The sequence below is a fragment of the Ranitomeya imitator genome, chromosome 10 (genome assembly GCF_032444005.1).
Source record: "Ranitomeya imitator isolate aRanImi1 chromosome 10, aRanImi1.pri, whole genome shotgun sequence".
NCBI classification, from domain to species: domain Eukaryota; kingdom Metazoa; phylum Chordata; class Amphibia; order Anura; family Dendrobatidae; genus Ranitomeya; species Ranitomeya imitator.
The window spans coordinates 119153640-119175684 of record NC_091291.1 but is presented as its reverse complement, the minus strand read 5'-3'; the positions used below and the strand labels follow the sequence as shown (position 1 = coordinate 119175684).

General features: G+C 44.8%; 1 protein-coding gene across 1 annotated transcript in view; it reads right to left on the bottom strand.

Moving 5' to 3' along the window:
* Positions 1-14253, bottom strand: part of SDF4 (stromal cell derived factor 4) — a 44882-nt gene extending 30629 nt beyond the window's left edge. Inside the window, exons 1-2 of the mRNA XM_069742425.1 lie at positions 14171-14253; positions 4805-5162 (exon numbers count right to left, since the gene is read on the bottom strand). Coding sequence (XP_069598526.1) covers positions 4805-5112 — 308 coding nt within the window. The 5' untranslated portion in view covers positions 5113-5162; positions 14171-14253. The remainder of the gene's footprint in view (positions 1-4804; positions 5163-14170) is intronic.
* Positions 14254-22045: the final 7792 nt, after the last annotated feature.

Genomic DNA, 22045 nt, shown 5'->3' with positions numbered 1-22045 from the left:
TTTTATTCTTTTACTATTGATATAGTTGAAGAACAGTTTGGGATTAGTTTTACTCTCCTTAGCAATGTGCTTCTCTGTTTCCTTTTTGGCAGCTTTAATTAGTTTTTTAGATAAAGTATTTTTCTCCCTATAGTTTTTTAGAGCTTCAATGGTGCCATCCTGCTTTAGTAGTGCAAATGCTTTCTTTTTACTGTTAATTGCCTGTCTTACTTCTTTGTTTAGCCACATTGGGTTTTTCCTATTTCTAGTCCTTTTATTCCCACAAGGTATAAACCGCTTACACTGCCTATTTAGGATGTTCTTAAACATTTCTCATTTATTATCTGTATTCTCATTTCTGAGGATATTGTCCCAGTCTACCAGATTAAGGGCATCTCTAAGCTGGTCAAACTTTGCCTACCTAAAGTTCAGTGTTTTTGTGACTCCCTGACAAGTCCCCCTAGTGAAAGACAGGTGAAACTGCACAATATTGTGGTCGCTATTTCCTAGATGCCCGACCACCTGCAGATTTGTTATTCTGTCAGGTCTATTAGATAGTATTAGGTCTAAAAGTGCTGCTCCTCTGGTTGGATTCTGCACCAATTGTGAAAGATAATTTTTCTTGGTTATTAGCAGAAACCTGTTGCCTTTATGGGTTTCACAGGTTTCTGTTTCCCAGTTAATATCCGGGTAGTTAAAGTCCCCCATTACCAGGACCTCATTATGGGTTGCAGCTTCATCTATCTGCTTTAGAAGTAGACTTTCCATGGTTTCTGTTATATTTGGGGGTTTGTAACAGACCCCAATGAGAATTTTGTTACCATTTTTCCCTCCATGAATTTCAACCCATATGGACTCGACATCCTCATTCCCTTCGCTAATATCCTCCCTTAAAGTGGACTTTAGACAAGACTTTACATAGAGCCAAACCCCTCCTCCTCTCCGATTTTTACGATCCTTTCTAAACAGACTGTAACCCTGTAAGTTAACTGCCCAGTCATAGCTTTCATCTAACCATGTCTCGGTTATTCCCACTATGTCAAAGTTACCTGTAGATATTTCTGCTTCTAGTTCTTCCATCTTGTTTGTCAGGCTTCTGGCGTTTGCGAGCATGCAGTTTAGAGGATTTTGTTTTGTTCCAATCTCCTCACTGTGGATTGTTTTAGAAATGTTCTTACCTCCCTTCTGAGTATGTTTTCCTGGGTCGTCTATGTTCGAGTCTAAGGTTTTTCTTCCCGTCCCCTCTTCTTCTAGTTTAACGCCCTCCTGATGAGTGTAGCGAGTCTTCTGGCGAATGTGTGTTTCCCAGGTTTGTTGAGGTGTAGTCCGTCTCTGGCGAGGAGTCCATCATACCAGTAATTCACACCGTGGTCCAGGAATCCAAATCCTTGTTGTCTGCACCATCGTCTTAGCCAGTTGTTTGCATCAAGGATCCTGTTCCATCTCCTGGTGCCATGCCCTTCTACTGGAAGGATAGAAGAAAAAACTACCTGTGCATCCAGTTCCTTTACTTTCTTCCCCAACTCTTCAAAGTCTTTGCAGATTGTCGGTAGGTCTTTCCTTGCCGTGTCATTGGTGCCAACATGTATCAGAAGAAATGGGTGGACGTCCTTGGAGCTGAAGAGCTTTGGTATCCTATCGGTCACATCCTTGATCATCGCACCTGGAAGGCAGCATACTTCTCTTGCAGTTATGTCCGGTCTGCAGATGGCTGCTTCGGTGCCTCTCAGTAGTGAGTCTCCCACCACCACCACTCTTCGTTGCTTCTTGGCTGTACTTTTTGCTGTCACTTGTTGCTGTGTGCCCTTTTCTTTTTTGCTTGCTGGTATTGCTTCATTCTTAGGTGTGCCATCTTCATCCTCTACAAAGATTTGATATCGATTCTTCAGTTGTGTGGTTGGTGATTTCTCCACGGTCTTCTTGCTTCTTTTGGTCACATGCTTCCACTCATCTGCTTTTGGAGGTTCTCTGACACTTTTTGCACCTTCTGTGACCAGTAGAGATGCTTCTGTTCTGTCTAGAAAGTCTTCATTCTCTTTGATGAGTTTCAAAGTTGCTATTCTTTCTTCCAGACCCCGCACCTTTTCTTCTAAAAGGGCCACTAGTCTACACTTCTGACAGGTGAAATTGGATTCTTCTTCTGGTCGATCTGTGAACATGTAGCACATGCTGCAGCTCACCATGTAGGTTGTCACATCTGCCATGTTGCTCCTAGATCCTGCTGACTTGCTGTGTGTTTTCCTTCTTGTGTAATCTACTCAGCCAAGCTCTCTTGCAATAATGTCCTACAGGCAAAAATTCGCGCGCCGTCCAGGTCAGCAGCAGAGATGTAGCTGGATCTGAGTCGGATAAGTAATAGCGATGAGTGAATGTGCTGGGATAAGGTGTTATCTGAGCATGCTCAGGTGCTAACGGAGTGCCTTGAGGTGTGCTGGAATAATATGCCGGAGTCCCAGCGGCTGTTCGACAGCTGCAATACATGCAGGGACTGTCTAACAAACAGGCAATTGTTGCAGCTGTCTAACAGCCGCGAGACATGCAGCGGTGCAGATTTGAACACATTTTTGGAGCACACTGAAGACACTCTGTTAGCACCCGAGCATGCTCAGATAACACCTTATCCGAGCACGCTCACTCATCACTTGTAATAAATTACCTATACTTTCACTGAATGAAGATAAAGGAGTTGTCCAATCAGTTTACTGCATTTCTATGTGGAGACAACTCCTTTATCTTCAAGGAATGAAAATATAAATAATTAAAAAAGTATAACTTTTTTTCAGTGTTTTTTTGTTTTAAACATACTGATTATAACATGTGGTGTATATAATAATTTATCTCAAATTATATCTAATATTGAATTACAAAAACTTATGAAACTATTAAACTTTATTTACAGCGATCATTACATTGGTGGAATAATGCTTTGGCGTACAAAATATTACAAAGCATTGTAGCCTATGAGTGTTGGAAGGACTGACAGACCACGTACTAGGGCACATCTCTGGCATGGCCTAATAACGGCAGTCCCGGGGGGCCGCTGTTTAACATCGGCTTGTCTGTACTCACAAAATCATGAAGACCGATAGGTCAGTAACATAGTAACATAGTTAGTAAGGCCGAAAAAAGACATTTGTCCATCCAGTTCAGCCTATATTCCATCATAATAAATCCCCAGATCTACGTCCTTCTACAGAACCTAATAATTGTATGATACAATATTGTTCTGCTCCAGGAAGACATCCAGGCCTCTCTTGAACCCCTCGACTGAGTTCGCCATCACCACCTCCTCAGGCAAGCAATTCCAGATTCTCACTGCCCTAACAGTAAAGAATCCTCTTCTATGTTGGTGGAAAAACCTTCTCTCCTCCAGACGCAAAGAATGCCCCCTTGTGCCCGTCACCTTCCTTGGTATAAACAGATCCTCAGCGAGATATTTGTATTGTCCCCTTATATACTTATACATGGTTATTACATCGCCCCTCAGTCGTCTTTTTTCTAGACTAAATAATCCTAATTTCGCTAATCTATCTGGGTATTGTAGTTCTCCCATCCCCTTTATTAATTTTGTTGCCCTCCTTTGTACTCTCTCTAGTTCCATTATATCCTTCCTGAGCACCGGTGCCCAAAACTGGACACAGTACTCCATGTGCGGTCTAACTAGGGATTTGTACAGAGGCAGTATAATGCTCTCATCATGTGTATCCAGACCTCTTTTAATGCACCCCATGATCCTGTTTGCCTTGGCAGCTGCTGCCTGGCACTGGCTGCTCCAGGTAAGTTTATCATTAACTAGGATCCCCAAGTCCTTCTCCCTGTCAGATTTACCCAGTGGTTTCCCGTTCAGTGTGTAATGGTGATATTGATTCCCTCTTCCCATGTGTATAACCTTACATTTATCATTGTTAAACCTCATCTGCCACCTTTCAGCCCAAGTTTCCAACTTATCCAGATCCATCTGTAGCAGAATACTATCTTCTCTTGTATTAACTGCTTTACATAGTTTTGTATCATCTGCAAATATCGATATTTTACTGTGTAAACCTTCTACCAGATCATTAATGAATATGTTGAAGAGAACAGGTCCCAATACTGACCCCTGCGGTACCCCACTGGTCACAGCGACCCAGTCAGAGACTATACCATTTATAACCACCCTCTGCTTTCTATCACTAAGCCAGTTACTAACCCATTTACACACATTTTCCCCCAGACCAAGCATTCTCATTTTGTGTACCAACCTCTTGTGCGGCACGGTATCAAACGCTTTGGAAAAATCGAGATATACCACGTCCAATGACTCACCGTGGTCCAGCCTATAGCTTACCTCTTCATAAAAACTGATTAGATTGGTTTGACAGGAGCGATTTCTCATAAACCCATGCTGATATGGAGTTAAACAGTTATTCTCATTGAGATAATCCAGAATAACATCCCTCAGAAACCCTTCAAATATTTTACCAACAATAGAGGTTAGACTTACTGGCCTATAATTTCCAGGTTCACTTTTAGAGCCCTTTGATGGGGTGGAAAATAGCATCCGCTAAAGAGCAATACATTCACCTTTTATGGTCAATTTCTCCATTTTACACATATTTTTATGCAGTTTAAGCAATGTGTTTCTTTTCTTATATGGAAGGTTACGATTGCAGTGAACTCGTGTGTTTTAACCCCATGTTATTTAGAGGTGCACCCACTTTTTGGCCATAAAAAAAAAAAGGTAAAACCAAGGTCTGACTTGACTATGATCCTTTCAGGAGCAGTTTATACCAGTACATCTGATCACATACATGGTACCACTATCCAAGCTCCATCGTTGACTTACTTTGAAAAGATGGCCGTCAGCTTCCTCCTGTTCTTTCTTGGCTCTGAATCCTCGTCAAATTCTTCTATTTCTTTGCCTAAGAAGACCTCTTGATGGAACTCCTTGTTGAGGTGACCATCCATTTCCATCTTCAGCCCGTTAAGGTGGTCTGGGGGCAAGATTTCGTTCTCGTCCTTATTGTCCACCGGTTTATCCTTTAAGGCAGAATTGTTTGCCGGCCTGGCATACACATCCATGAGGAGGAATATAAATAGGAGGGATAGGTAGAGGGAACCTAAGCTGAAAAGGAAAGCCTGCTTAGACACCATGATCCTTCATAGATCGGGAAATACGATGCAGTTGTGAAGCGATTTCCTTCCTGCAAGAGACAAAAAAAGGCTGATAAGGAACCGGAATTATTTGCCATTTCACTTTTCCGATATGTCATAATCATTCGAAAAAGTTCACGTCTAGACCCAATACAGCAAATAAGGCTGAGGTGCAGTACCAGACACAGACTATGGATAAGGGGGGCATCATTTCTGGCAGAAAGCAGCCACGTAGAAGCTGGCAACAAGCTCCAACTTTCCTATGAACCTGCTATGGTAAAGCACAAGGTGGAGGACCCTGTTTATAAGCAAACATGGCACTATGGGTTACACAATGCCACGCAAATATTTATTGTGCTAATGTCCGGATTACCAAAGCAGCTGCAGCTCGATCCTTTGAATGAGCAAAGTGCAAAACAATGTAATGATAGAAAACGTACGATATAAATAAACCGGCTGCGACAACACAACATCAAGGACGGAGGAGGGTAAGGTCACAGAACTGAGCAGGCAAATTCTGCAGAACAAGCCAAATAATGGGATCCCGGCAGCAGACTCTTCCCATAAACCTCAGGGTGTGGGTTCTGACTTTGCAAGTCCACATATCTGACCAATATTCTGTCCAGTCAGATCAATATAGTCAGGATTTGGTGTGTAAATGTCCAGCTGATGGATTTAAATGGGCATCATCTGCCAGAAAATTGATCTGGCGTGCGTATTAATTATACGCCAATCACAGTAATGGGTCATGAAGTCCAGTACTCTATATTATTAGGCTGAATTCAGACGTCTGTGTCCGGACCACAATGTCCAGACCAACTGAAAGTGTCCTAGGCATATACGGGGCAATTATTTTGGGCCAGAAGATCTGCACGCAGACCGTGTGAACTAAGACTAGAATTTAATTTATAGAAATGTAGTTTATGCCAGGAACGGTTCTGATACATGACGAATGTCGCCAGACTGACCCCACTGACGTCTAATGCGATCCGTCAGTTTTCTGCATTATGATGCAAAACACAGATATGAACCAGCCTTCCCTCCTATCCACCCCTTCGGTCATCCTGCAAGCAACTATTACAAGGAATCATACGGCGATCGTTACCCCAGAAAACACAATATCGTTCAGTCATTTCCTTAATGTCACAGTTCCCAAGAAGGAACCCATCCAACACTTGGCTCTGTATCTCCAATCATTTCCTCTCTTTTGGAGCCTCCTTGTTATGTCTCCTGAGCCCCCAGCACCGTGGACCATCCGGTCATTGGCAGGGCCCTCTTCATCGCTCCCTGTACCCCCTTTCCAAGAGATGACTTCCCGAACGCTCTTCTCTCCTCCAAGGAGTCCTACCTGAATCCTTTCCATCCTCCCTAGGGACTCTTAATGTCTTTTCTTCCTTTCTTCCTCACTCCCAGGTCTGGGCTATGTTTCAGTCTTTTATACCCCTTCTATGTGCTCCCCCTCTAACCTGGAGACACTATGTCTCACCTTGTGATCACAGAAGTGTTTGAAGCTGTGAGCTCTTTACCCCCAATATACATACAAAGGGTCCCGTTTATCCTTCATCAGCCCACCACCTTCATATCACGCAGTGAGGGATATCACCACTGATTTAGACAACTGGATTCAGCCCTTTTGGCTACAGAAAACCCCATTGTATTATACACTCTGTATACAAAACCGTATATCTCATCTGTATCGTACTCCCTGACAATGGACATATGTCATTAAGCGTTAAGAGTTAAGCTCCCCATAAACCTTGGGTGCTTTATGGAAGGCTTCATGGTTCAGCCGGAAACCCTCTCTGCTCTATAGACAACTCGTTAGACAACTCGCTCTGGCGACAGATTATCTCAAGGAGAACAAAAGAATAGGTAGTCCAAAGTCAGACATGCAGCACCCTTAACTCCCCCATCAATCATCTGTCCAGGTCCCCCACATTAGGATGTCATTTGAACCACTCGATATCGGCCGATGTTAGATTAATTTGGATGGGGGCCTTAAAACTTCTATATTTTATTGCATGTTTTTGTTTTACATCTTTCAGTACAAGATGGTAGCAAGTAGGTGCATCTGAGTCCTGGTCACATGTGTTATAAGATACAGATACCTCACTCCAAGGTGCATATATCAGTGATCGGGCATTAGGTAATTAAGTAATGTCTGCAGGGTTATTTTCTTTTGGCAAAAATGCCAAAATCTTGCTGGAACACTGATAAGGCCAATTAAGATAAGCTGTTCTAATATGTATCTAGCCATAGCTCTAATGGCTGCGTAATGAATAGAAATAGTTACCTTCATGCAAACATTCTACAGACTATAAAAGACAAAGATTATAGTCAATGGTGTTAATACAACCAGCAGTAATCAATGTGTCAGCACACAGTTATCTAGGTTTATAGACCAGACACTGATCAAAGTATAGACAATGATCTACCAGCTGCTGACCCTGTGAAGCATACCTAGGCACCGGACATTGAGATTGCTAAAGGTTTCAGTAGCCAAGCTATTATGGCCACACATCCTCCATTATAGCAGAACTGCAGAGCAATGGTGGAATACGCCATAGACAGCTGTTGGCAAACAGCTATTACCCTCAAATATGGGGTCTATCAACTTGGCTAAGCAATCGTCCATAATAGGGAGAGAGGAGCAAGTGATCCTCTAACATCATCTCCCATAATAAAAAAAAAGAAAAAGGGCAGGGCATGTTAACACCCAACATGTCTGATCTATCTAAGGGTACCGTCACACAGTGCAATTTTCATCGCTACGACGGTACGATCCGTGACGCTCCAGCATCGTAACAATATCGCTCCAGCGTCGTAGACTGCTGTCACACTTTGCAATCTACGACGCTGGAGCGATAATTTCATGACGTATGTGCGATGTAGAAGCCGTTGGTTACTATGCGCACATCGTATACGATATATGTTACACCATGCGATCATGCCGCCACAGCGGGACACTAGACGACGAAAGAAAGTTTCAAACGATCTGCTACGACGTACGATTCTCAGCGGGGTCCCTGATCGCAGGAGCGTGTCAGACACTGCGATCTCGTAACTATATCGCTGGAACGTCACGAATCGTGCCGTCGTAGCGATGAAAATTGCACTGTGTGACGGTACCCTTAGGGGTAGAAAATCCACAAAAAAAAAAAGAATTAACTAGCTGCAGATTTGAAAGTCCACAGTACAAATTTTTTTGTGCAGAATTTTTCAACAAGGTGTGACTGAGATTTATCTCTGTCTCAGCTACTTGGGTTGTACCGTATTATTCCCGATTCACACATCCGTGCTTCTCTTGGATAGAACATGTACCCATTATAGACTCTTTACATGCCCGTGGTTTTTGCAGACCAATTATATATCGTTGTGGATTGCATCAGTAGAATAAAGAATTCACATTTGCATCCTTATGTGAGTGCAAAGTTCTTGATATAAACTTTGCAGATCGACTATCCGGAAGAAAGAAAAGAAACCTGTCTCTTTTTAAGCCAATCAAAATCACCAATCAATGAAAAAACTCAGCACTTACAGGTCGTCTGTGTGTCATTTCAGTGCAGCTTTCTACAATTTAATGGATTAAGTTTGGAAATGATTATTTTTTGCATATGACAAAACCTTATGCAACACTAATAAAAAAAAAGGACACGGACCAAAAATGGATGAAAAACGGTTAATTTCCTTTCTATGGGGGGCAGAGGGCGATTCTGAATGAGTCTTTAACCCCTTTACCCCCAAGGGTGGTTTGCACGTTATGGACCGGGCCAATTTTTACAATTCTGACCACTGTCCCTTTATGAGGTTATAACTCTGGAACGCTTCAACGGATCCCGGTGATTCTGACATTGTTTTCTCGTGACATATTGTACTTCATGATAGTGGTAAAACTTATTTGATATTACCTGCGTTTATTTGTGAAAAAAACGGAAACATGGCGAAAATTTTTAAAATTTTGCCATTTTCCAACTTTGAATTTTTATGCAATTAAATCAGAGAGATATGTCACACAAAATACTTAATAAGTAACATTTCCCACATGTCTACTTTACATCAGCACAATTTTGGAACCAAAATTTTTTTTTGTTAGGGAGTTATAAGGGTTAAAAGTTGACCAGCAATTTCTCATTTTTACAACACCATTATATTTTAGGGACCACATCACATTTGAAGTCATTTTGAGGGGTCTATATGATAGAAAATACCCAAGTGTGACACCATTCTAAAAACTGCACCCCTCAAGGTGCTCAAAACCACATTCAAGAAGTTTATTAACCCTTCAGGTGTTTCACAGGAATTTTTGGAATGTTTAAATAAAAATTAACATTTAACCTTTTTTCACAAAAAATTTACTTCAGCTCCAATTTGTTTTATTTTGCCAAGAGTTACAGGAGAAAATGGACCCCAAACCTTGTTGTACAATTTGTCCTGAGTACGCCAATACCCCATAAGTGGAGGTAAACCACTGTTTGGGCGCATGGGAGAGCTTGGAAGCGAAGGAGCGCCATTTGACTTTTTAATGCAAAATTGACTGGAATTGAGATGGGACGCCATGTTGCGTTCGGAGAGCCACTGATGTGCCTAAACATTGAAACCCCCCACAAGTGACACCATTTTGGAAAGTAGACCCCCTAAGGAACTTATCTAGAGGTGTGGTGAGCACTTTGACCCACCAAGTGCTTCACAGAAGTTTATAATGCAGAACCGTAAAAATAAAAAATATATTTTTTTTTCACAAAAATTATCTTTTCACCCCCAATTTTTTATTTTCCCAATGGTAAGAGAAGAAATTGGAACCAAAAAGTTGTTGCACAATTTGTCCTGAGTACTCTGATACCCCATATGTGGGGGTAAACCACTGTTTGGGCGCATGGGAGAGCTCGGAAGGGAAGGAGCGCCGTTTGACTTTTCAATGCAAAATTCAAAGGAATTGAGATGAGACGCCATGTTGCGTTTGGAGAGCCACTGATGTGCCTAAATATTGAAACCCCCCACAAGTGACACCATTTTGGAAAGTAGACCCCCTAAGGAACTTATCTAGATGTGTGGTGAGCACTTTGACCCCCCAAGAGCTTCACAGAAGTTTATAATGCAGAGCCGTAAAAATAAAACAAAAATTTTTTCCCACAAATATTATTTTTTATTCCCCAGTTTTGTATTTTCCCAAGGGTAACAGGAGAAATTGGACCACAAAATTTGTTGTCCAATTTGTCCTGAGTGCGCTGATACCCCATATGTGGGGGGGAACCACCGTTTGGGCGCATGGGAAGGCTCGGAAGGGAAGGAGCGCCATTTGAAATACAGACTTAGATGGAATGGACTGCAGGCGTCACATTGCATTTGCAGAGCCCCTAATGTACCTAAACAGTAGAACCCCCCCACAAGTGACCCCATATTGGAAACTAAACCCCTAAAGGAACTTATCTAGATGTGTTGTGAGAACTTTGAGCCCCCAAGTGTTTCACTACAGTTTATAACGCAGAGCCGTGAAAATTAAAAAATCTTTTTTTTCCCCACAAAAGTTTTGTATTTTCCCAAGGGAAACAGGAGAAATTGGACCCCAAAAGTTGTTGTCCAATTTGTCCTGAGTACGCTGATACCCCATATGTTGGGGTAAACTCCTGTTTGGGCACAGGGGAGAGCTCGGAAGGGAAGGAGCACTGTTTTACTTTTTCAACGCAGAATTGGCTGGAATTGAGTTCGGACGCCATGTCGCGTTTGGAGAGCCCCTGATGTGCCTAAACAGTGGAAACCCCCCAATTATAACTGAAACCCCTAACCCTAATTCCAACGGTAACCCTAACCACACCTCTAACCCAGACACACCCCTAATCCTAATCCCAACCGCAAATGTAATCCAAACCCTAACCCTAACTGTAGCCCCAACCCTAACTGTAGCCTTAACCCTAGCCCTAGTCCTAACCCTAACCCTAATGGGAAAATGGAAATAAATACATTTTTTAAATTTTTTTTATTTTTCCCTAACTAAGGGGGTAATGAAGGGGGGTTTGATTTACTTTTATAGCGGGCTTTTAGCGGATTTTTATGATTGGCAGCCGTCACTCACTGAAAGACGCTTTTTATTGCAAAAAATATTTTTTGCGTTACCACATTTTGAGAGCTATAATTTTTCCATATTTTGGTCCACAGAGTCATGTGAGGTCTTGTTTTTTGCGGGACGAGTTGACGTTTTTATTGGTAACACTTTCGGGCACGTGACATTTTTTGATCGCTTTTTATTCCGATTTTTGTGAGGCAGAATTAGCAAAAACCAGCTATTCATGAATTTCTTTTGGGGGGCGTTTCTACCGTTCCGCGTTTGGTAAAATTGATAAAGCAGTTTTATTCTTCGGGTCAGTACGATTACAGCGACACCTCATTTATATCATTTTTTTTATGTTTTGGCGCTTTTATACGATAAAAACTATTTTATAGAAAAAATAATTATTTTTGCATCGCTTTATTCTGAGGACTATAACTTTTTTTATTTTTTCGCTGATGATGCTGCATGGCGGCTCATTTTTTGCGGGACAAGATGTCGCTTTCAGCGGTACCATGGTTATTTATATCTGTCTTTTTGATCGTGTGTTATTCCACTTTTTGTTCGGCGGTATGATAATAAAGCGTTGTTTTTTGCCTCTTTTTTTTTTTTTCTTACGGTGTTTACTGAAGGGGTTAACTAGTGGGCCAGTTTTATAGGTCGGGTCGTTACGGACGCGGCGATACTAAATATGTGTACTTTTATTGTTTTATTTAGATAAAGAAATGTATTTATGGGAATAATATATATATATTTTTTTCATTATTTAGGATTTTTTTTTTTTTTTTTTACACACTTGTAATAAATTTTTTTTACTTTTTTACTTTGTCCCAGGGATGGACAATACAGATCGGTGATCTGCCAGTTTGCACAGCACTCTGACAGATCACCGATCTGTCAAACAGCGCTGCAGCGTTACCAAGTGCCTGCTCTGAGCAGGCACTTGGTGAGCCACCTCCCTCCCTGCAGGACCCGCGGCCATCTTGGATCCGGGACTTTCTGCAGGGAGGAGGTGAGAGACCCCCGGAGCAACGCGATCACATCGCGTTGCTGCGGGGGTCTCAGGGAAGCACGCAGGGAGCCCCCTCCCTGCGGGAAGCTTCCCTGCACCGCCGGCACATCGCGATCATGTTTGATCGCGGTGTGCCGGGGGTTAATGTGCCGGGGGCGGTCCGTGACCGCTCCTGGCACATAGTGCCGGATGTCAGCTGCGATAAGCAGCTGACACCCGGCCGCGATCGGCCGCGCTCCCCCCCGTGAGCGCGGCCGATCGCCTATGACGTACTATTCCGTCCGTGGGAAGTAAAGCCCACCCCACATGGACGGAATAGTATGTCTGATGGCAGAAAGGGGTTAAGCTTTCAACCTTCTGCAATCAAATCTGTGTGAAACCAAATAAGCAAAGTTTATGACCTAACAGACAATACATGCATGTGTTGCGGCTGTCTAACAGCTTCAGCGACTTAAACATATTATTCGAGCACGTCAAAGACACTCTGTTAGCACCCGGGCATGCTCAGATAACACGTTCACTCACCACACTAGTGGTGACGGATCCCTCCGTTGACGGACACCCCCCCTTCCGATGAACCCCTCTGCCCTCCGCTGGGAAGGGGGGTCTGTCAGCGGCGGGTCCGTCAGCAGAGGAAGGGGGTTCCGTCAGCAAAGGAGTCTGTCAGCGGAGGAAGGGGGTCCATCTGTCCCCCCGGAAACAGACACCCGGGGGCTGTCTGTGGGGTGTCTATGTGCAGGGGAGGGCTGTCCGCGAGGGGGGAAAATTAAAGTAGTTGTCTGGCCTTTGAACAAGTTGGCCATGTGACAGGGGGCGCCCCACATGCACTTCTGCGCTTCTCACAATTGAAGTGAATTAAGAAAAACTGAAGAGACTCTAGCCGACACACGACCTCAAGTACGCAAATAATATACCTGCGGTCACATGACCACTTGGTCACAGTGGGGAATCGTGACGTTATGCACACCGCTCGCTGTTGTCTCATCCTGGGTGACCCCTTTGCAATTCATCGTTACATTAGGTTTGACCGTTCTGCATGTTTCTGTCTTTCCCTCTTTTTGGTCACCTAGACTGAGCCACGCAGAAACGCTGCAGATCCACAAGTGACTTACAGTACAATGTAAATCAATGGGAAAATAAAGATGCTGTGCTAAGTGGCTTAAAAAAAGGACCATGTCAATTCTTTGTGCGGATCTGCAGCGTTTCTGCACCCATTCCATAATAGAAATCCGCAGGGGTAAACAAAACGCAATTAATCAGCAACAAAAACACGCAGATTTTGACCTGCGTTTTCTGCCAAGAGATGCAGAATCCGCACAGAAAATTCCACAGGCAAATCCGCAATGTGTGTACATACCTTAGCAGCCATAAGCCATGCAGCCGCGAGGACGCAAACATATTATTCTAGCAAGCTGAAGACACTTGACTAGCACCTGAGCATGCTGAGATAACACCTTGCCCAAGGACGTTCGCTCATCACTACTATTGAACCATAAGGAAGCTGCACTAGAAATGAAAGTTCTCCCACATCTACAAGATGAATGAGAACAGAAAAATTCCACATGTATTTTCACCTGCGAGCAGGTTCTTTATTTCCACAAAACACATAAAAAAGCAGAGGGTTAGCTCGCCCTATGTGGATCATACAGTCATTTCATGTAGGATTTGCAACATACAAACCTGACACGTGTGAACATAACCTGAAGCCTAATTCATTTACAGAGGAGTCATTGCACCTTGCTTTACACTGCAGCTCTGCCCATACTGGCTGCTGCATTATGTTAAATAATTAAGGATGGGGGGCATGTTTCCCTTACACAAGCCTTACCTACTACACTCATTACTCACCATACTAAAAAACCATGAACAGTACAACATGAAGCCGTCATCTCTTACAATGGAACCGAAAGTGCGATGACAGCAGCACATCTGTGCGCGTAGTGCTGAGATAAAGGAACACAAACACCCACGCACCGGTATATTATGTATATGTAACATTTTACCTGCTACACACGTCGTCACCGATCCTGGCTGCTGTCTTTTGCACGGCTCAGCCACAAACCGGAAACCGGAAGTGACAGGAGCTGGGGGAAGGTGGAATAGAGGACACGCCTGCACCAGCAGACAAGGTTCCGCCTCCACCTGGCGGCCGCTGCAGGAGGGGGAGGGGGATGGAGTTGGTTTGGTGCAGTGCGGTTCTGGGTCATTGTACTGCACTACAGCTGTGTGACCAGTGCAGGAGAAAAGGAAACCGCAACCTGCAGATAGGAAAAGCTGCAATTCCTGCGTAAAAAGTGTAAAATAAAGTGATACAATCATACTGCACGATGACAGACTGCTGCATCATTCCTTTATAATCTACATATAGGTATAATTGCGTAGAAAAAGGGCTTTAACCCTTTTGGGTACATTCCCTCTCTGTGGAATATGTGGCTGAAAATTCTGTCCAAGTATTACATCTCTGGACCAGATATCACCACCCCACTAACCAGAATCCCTCAATGTCTGTCCGCTATTTTATCCTTCTTCTCCGCTAGATTTCTATAACTTAACATGGACAAAAGAGAATTCAACATCTTTCCCCCATCTCACGCGACCCCCCCAACGAACCTATCCATTACAGTAAACGGCTGCCCACTCTCCCCAGTCCCACAAGCTCACTGTCTCGGGGTAATCCTTGACACTGATCTCGCCTTCAAACCGCATATCCAAGCCCTTTCCACGTCCTGCCACTTTCAACTCAAAAATATTTCACGGATCCATACATTCCTAAACCAAGAATCTGCAAAAAACCCTAGTCCATGCCCTCATCATCTCCCGCCTTGACTACTGTAACCTCCTGCTCTGTGGCCTCCCCTCTAACACTCTCGCACCCCTCCAATCTATTCTAAACTCAGCTGCCCGTCTAATCAACCTGTTTCCCCGCTATTCCCCGGCCTCTCCCCTCTGTCAATCCCTTCACTGGCTCCCCATTACCCAGAGACTCCAGTACAAAACCCTAACCATGACATACAAAGCCATCCACAACCTGTCTCCTCCATACATCTGTGACCTCGTCTCCCGGTACTTTCCTGCACGCAACCTCCGATCCTCACAAGATCTCCTTCTCTACTCCCCTCTTATCTCCTCTTCCCACAATCGTATACAAGAGTTCTCTCGTGCATCCCCCCTACTCTGGAACTCTCTACCCCAACATATCAGACTCTCGCCTACCATCGAAACCTTCAAAAAGAACCTGAAGACCCACCTCTTCCGACAAGCCTACAACCCGCAGTAACTACCGATCGACCAAACCGCTGCATGACCAGCTCTACCCTCGCCTACTGTATCCTCACCCATCCCTTGTAGATTGTGAGCCTTCGTGGGCAGGGTCCTCTCTCCTCCTGTACCAGCTGTGACTTGTATTGATTAAGATTATTGTACTTGTTTTTATTATGTATACCCCTCCTCACATGTAAAGCGCCATGGAATAAATGGCGCTATAATAATAAATAAATAATAATAATGTGCCCATGATCCGAAAGTAGCAGCGTTTTGGATGCAGCATATTTTCTGTTTACGGATTTACCGCATTCAATACATTTTATTGTGGAAATCTCTGTTGCGGAGACTAGTGTCTCCACAAGATAAATTGACAAGCTGCAAATCTGAAAGATGCGCCGTATGTCAGTGTCCGCGGGTGATCCGCAGGTGCACACAGACACACAGTGCACATGGGAATTCTAGAAATCCCATCCACTATGCTGTAACATCTGGCATAAATATGCAATGTCAAAACCGCAGCATTTACTGATCGTGGGCATACATCCTCTGGGTGACAACGCCACCCCTTTTACCTGTATTGCGGGCGAATCTTGGTCGCATGACAGATGTAGGCTTATGATTGCTAAAGAATAAAGAACTGTAGAAATTCCTACACTGTGGGGGGGGGGGGGGGGGGAGGGTGCGTTGATTACCCTGACTAACCCTCTTAGGCTACTTTCACACTTGCGTCGTTTTGGCTACGTCGCAATGCGTCGTTTTGGAGAAAAAAACGCATCCTGCAAAGTTGCTTGCAGGATGCGTTTTTCTCCATTGACTAACATTAGCGTCGCATTGCGACGCTTTGCCACACGTCGCAACCGTCGTGCGACGGTTGCGCCGTGTTGTGGTGGACCGTCGGCAGCAAAAAACGTTATATGTAACGTTTTTTGCTGCGTTGGGTCCGCCATTTCCGACCGAGCATGCGCGGCCGGAACTCCGCCCCCACCTCCCCGCAACTCACAATGGGGCAGCGGATGCGCTGGAAAAATACATCCGCTGCCCCCGTTGTGCGGCGCTTGCACAGTATGCGTCGGTACGTCGGGCCGACGCAGCACGACGGCCCCGTACCGACGCTAATGTGAAAGTAGCCTTAGCGACGGATCGGCACACGTCGCATCCGTCGTGCGACGAATGCGTCGTGTTTTGGCGGACCGTCGGCACAAAAAACGTTCCAAGTAACGTTTTTTTGTGCGATGTGTCCGCCCCCTCCTCCCCGGACTGCAGAATGGGCAGCGGATGCGTTGAAAAACTGCATCCGTTGCCCCCGTTGTTCATTTATTTCACAACGTCCGTCGAGTATGTGGTCAGTATTTTACATCAGTATTTGTAAGCCAAAACCAGGAGTGGGTGATAAATGCAGAAGTTGTGCATATGTTTCTATTATACTTTTACTCTAATTGTTCCACTCCTGGTTTTGGCTTACAAATACTGATGTAAAATACTGACCACATACTGCTAGTGTGACGGCAGCCTAAGGCTACTTTCACACTGGTCTGTCGGTATGGGCCATCGCAAACCGTCGGCCCGACGTACCGACGGACAGTGTGATTGATTAGCACAACGTGGGCAGCGGATGCAGTTTTACAACGCATCCGCTGCCCCACTGTGAGTTCCGGGGAGGAGGGGGTGGAGTTTCGGCTGTGCATGCGCGGTCGAAAATGGCGGACCTGACGCACAAAAAAGCGTTACATTGAACGTTTTTTGTGCGTCGCGGCCGCCAAAAACACGACGCATCCGTCGCACGACAGATGCGACGTGTGGCAATACGTTGCAATGCGTCGCTAATGCAAGTCTATGGAGAAAAAACGCATCCTGCGAGCAACTTTGCAGGATGCGTTTTTTCTCCAAAACGACGCATTGCGACTTCCGTCACACGACGCTAGTGTGAAAGTAGCCTTAGCAGTAGTGATGAGGGAACGTGCTCGGATAAGGTGTTATTTGAGCATGCTTGTGTGTTAACCAAGTGTCACAGTGCAACACAGGCAAGGATTGCCTAAGAAACATGGAATATCTGCATGTTTTGCAGTTATCTAACAAACGTGAGACATGCAGCCGCTGGGACTCAACATATTATTCAAGCATGCTGAAGACACTCGGTTAGTGCTCTTTCACATGTCCTGATATATCTGGTACTGAAAAAACTCATCAGTACCTCATGTATTGGCACCTGGGAATCAGCGGTACTGTTCGGGCTGTTCCCCGTCGCCGGGTGCTGAAGACAACTCACATTATTGTCCCCTGCTCATGCTGTGATCAGCGCTAGCAGGGGAGAATATTGAGAGCAGTATTCAACTGATAACAGCGACAGCAGGCAGCGGCTGATGGGGGTATTCATCAGACGCCACCTACGCTATAAATAAATAATTAAAAAAATATATATATGGGTTCCCCTGTATTTTTTGATAACGAGCCAGGCAAATCTGACAGACACTGGCTGCAACCCTCGGCTCTCAGCTTTAGCAAGGTTTGTTATAAAAAATAGAGGGGTACCCATGCCGTATGTTTTAATTATTTAAATAATTTAAAAAAACGATGTGTGCCCCCCTCCCTTCATTTTTGATAACCAGCCAAGCTAAAACAGACAGCTGGGGGCTGGTATTCTCAGGCTGGTAAGGGGCAATGGATATTGCCTACCCCCCAGCCTTAAAATAGCAGCCCGTAGCCGCCCTACTTTGCCCGGATCTTCCCTCTTGCCTTGTGGTGGTGGCAAGTGGGTTCATATTTGTGGGGTTTATTTCACCTTTGTATTGTCTAGTGACATCAAGCCCACGGCTTAGTAATGGAGAGGTGTCTGTAAGAGGCATATTATAGATGCGCCTTTTCTAAGGCAGCTGCGGGCTGCTATTTTTAGGCTTTGGCGAGTGGTATTTTTGATAACCAGCCAGGCAAAACAGACAGCGGGTGGCTGATATTCTTAGGCTGGTAAGTTGTCACGGATATTGACAACTTACCAGCCTTAGAATATCAGCCACTAGCTGTCTGTTTTGCCTGGCTGGTTATCAAAAATACAGGGGGATCCCGCATCATTTTGTCTCAATTTATTTATTCATAGTGCATATGGCGGCTGATGAATACTCCCATCAGCCAACGTCTGCTTTTGCTGTTATCAGCTGAATCCAAATCTCAACATTCTCCCCTGCTAGCGCTGATCCACACCTGCCCTGTGTGGAGCGGGCTCAACCTCAACCTTCACCATTGACTCTGGGTGAGTACATTAGGCTGCACTCAGATGACATCCGAGTGTAGTCCAATGTTTCACACCCACAGACTTGAATGGTCCAGTGCAATCCGATCATTGGATGAATTCTCAGCATACTGCAATTGTTTTCTCATGCTGAATCGGCATGTGAAATAAATTGCAGATCTGCAATGCCTCATTGAATAACATTTGCCCCCTGTGCAATCCAATGTTTTTCTTGGAATGCACTCGTCTGATTTATGTCTCCATCGTGTGAGCGAACCATAAGGTTATGTGCACACGTTGCGGATTGGGGTGCAGAATTTTCCGCACAAAATCCGCATCTCCTGGCAGAAACCGCAGGTGCGGATTTGCAGCGGATTTTGTGTGGTTTTGATGCAGAATTAATGCGGATTTTCTGCGGTTTTTACCACTGTGGATTTCTATCATGGAGGGGTGCAGAAACGCTGCAGTTCCGCACAAAAGAAGTGACATGCACTTCTTTTCAATCCGCAGAGGATTCAGTGCGGATTTTTCCGCACCATCTGCACAGCATTTTTTTTTTCCTATTGATTTACATTGTACTGTAAATCACTGTGCGGAACTGCAGCGTTTCTGAGCGGAAAAATCCGCTGCGGATCCGCACTAATTCCGCATCGTGTGCACACAGCCTTAGAGTTCTCTCACACTGGCATATAACAAGTGCTATGAAAGAAGAAAATCGTATAGCACTTGGGGCAATGTTATTCAGTGAGACAGCGCAGATCCGGGTATTTTTTCTCAGCTGTATTCGGCATTAGAAAAAAATTACGGCATGCTCTGATTTGACTTTGAATTCTGATGGGTGCCGGAGAAACAAACAAACAGATTCCACACAGATCATCAGTATATGTATCACTATATGAGTCACCAGTATATGGACCATCAGTATACGGACCATCAGTATATTGCCCATCAGTTTATAGACATCAGTATATGGACCATCAGTATATACACTGTGTTCCAAATTATTATGCAAATTATATTTTTCTCAGATTTTCCTAAATGGTCGGTGCAAATGACAGTCAGTCTAATAAAAGTCATCACCCGTTAGATTATATATCGAAGTTTATTGAAGAAACCTCCCAATGATAACAGTATAATCTCCAAAATAAATAAAAACTCAGAATGCACTGTTCCAAATTATTAGGCACAGTAGAATTTCTATACATTTGATATGTTTTAAAGAACTGAAAATGCTCATTTGTGGAATTTGCAGCATTAGGAGGTCACATTTACTGAACAAAAAAAGCTATTTAACTCCAAAACATCCTAACAGGCCAAGTTACATGTAAATGCAGCGCCCCAGAGTCCTGGTCGTTGCAGTAATGTTATTCTTCCACCAGGGGGAGTGATGTTACGTCTGAGGGCAATAAAGGAGATCTTCTGTCCAGGTATCACAAACCACACAACACACTTCACACTCCAGGCCGCCAGGGGGAGCCATGCTTCTATCTATTAGGGCACTCCTCACAATTAGGTAAAACTGGTAGTCTGGACAGAAAGTTAGGAAGAGGCAGAACAAGGTAGATGCAGACTGAAGCTGAAGCTGGCTGGAGTGAGAGGGAAGGGAGCCAGATGCAGACTGAGGTCTGCGGAGAACGAGGGTTCACGGAGCTGCGCCTGCCCCACGTGCGGCAGCATCCTAGGAAAGGACACGAAGGGAATTGCGTTGCTGAGAGTGAGAAACGAAGTCATAGCAAAGGAGAGGAATATCAGAGGGAGACCAGCTAGAAGCAGGCTGCTTCCTTCTGAAGCGCAGAAGCCGGTAGCCAGAACACCGAGGGAGTAAGGATCTTTATGCTTTACTTCAGAGACTGGCAGGACAGTTGATTCCACGTTGGCTGCCTGACCTTATACCCAGGAGGCACGGTGGCAACTTGTGGGGGTCGGGGCGTCGTAGGGTCCCTGTAAAAAGCCTCAGGCTATCAGTCATACGGGTTTGTCCTATCCATCATGGGGATAGAGAAAGAGACATTACATCTACGATAGTTGTGAGGACCTCACCGAGGAGCTCAGCAGAGAGGAACTACAACACTCAGGCGCTAGAGGAAGGCTACTGATTTCCACCTGGATAAGGGGTCTCTGGATTTGCCTTCAGACCGGCCGGACGCTGCCTGCCCTGTGATCTGGTGCTCTGGCCTGTGGACACTGAAGCCTTCAGTAAAGGTAAATAGACTGCAAACTTGTGTCCTTGTTATTCACTGCGCCTTACAACATCCACCATTCTCCATCTACACACTGGGAAGCCCTGGGGACATACTTCACCTGTGGGAAGGTATACCATCTAGCTACCATAACATCACCACAGCGGACCCCTAAGCAGCGACGGTCACCCTGACTGAATACCACAGGTGGCGTCACGAACACTATCCCTTTAAAGACCTTTCCCCAATTCATCAACGGATGTTCCACTAGGGCCACGGGCCGGGTCAGCCACCATGACATCCCTGACGAGAACCGAAGGGCCCGGATCCGAGTACCCCACTGCCCTACTGGGGGGGGGCGATCCATTAACATAGGAACCCTTTGATATCAGCTTCACAATTCTTGCATCCATTGAACTTGTGAGTTTTTGGAGAGTTTCTGCTTGTATTTCTTTGCATGAAGTCAGAATCGCCTCCCAGAGCTGCTGTTTTGATGTGAATGACCTCCCACCCTCATAGATCTTGTGCTTGATGATTTTCCAAAGGTTCTCTATAGTGTTGAGGTCAGGTGAAGATGGTGGCCACACCATGAGTTTATCTCCTTTTATGCCCATAGCAGCCAATGACTCAGAGGAATTCTTTGCAGCATGAGATGGGGCATTGTCAGCATGAAGATGATTTTGCTCCTGAAGGCACGTTTCTGCTTTTTAGACCATGGAAGAAAGTTGTCAGTCAGAAACTCTATATACTTTGCAGAGGTCATTTTCACACCTTCAGGAAACTTAAAGCGTCCTACCAGCTGTTTCCTTGTGATTCTGGCCCAAAACATGACTCCTCCACCTCCTTGCTGACGTTGCAGCCTTGTTGGGACATGGTGGCCATCCACCAACCATCCACTACTCCATCCATCTGGACCATCCAGGGTTGCTCGACACTCATCAGTAAACAAGACTGTTTGAAAATTAGTCTTCATGTATGTCTGGGCCCGCTGCAACCGTTTCTGCTTGTGAACACTCTTTAGGGGTGGCCGAATAGTAGGCTTATGCACCACAGCAAGCCTCTGAAGGATCATACACCTTGAGATTCGAGGGACTCCAGAGGCACCAGCAGCTTCAAATAACTGTTTGCTGGTTTGTAATGGTATTTTGGCAGCTGCTCTCTTAATCCCATGAATTTGTCTGGCAGAAACCTTCCTCATTCTGCCTTTATCT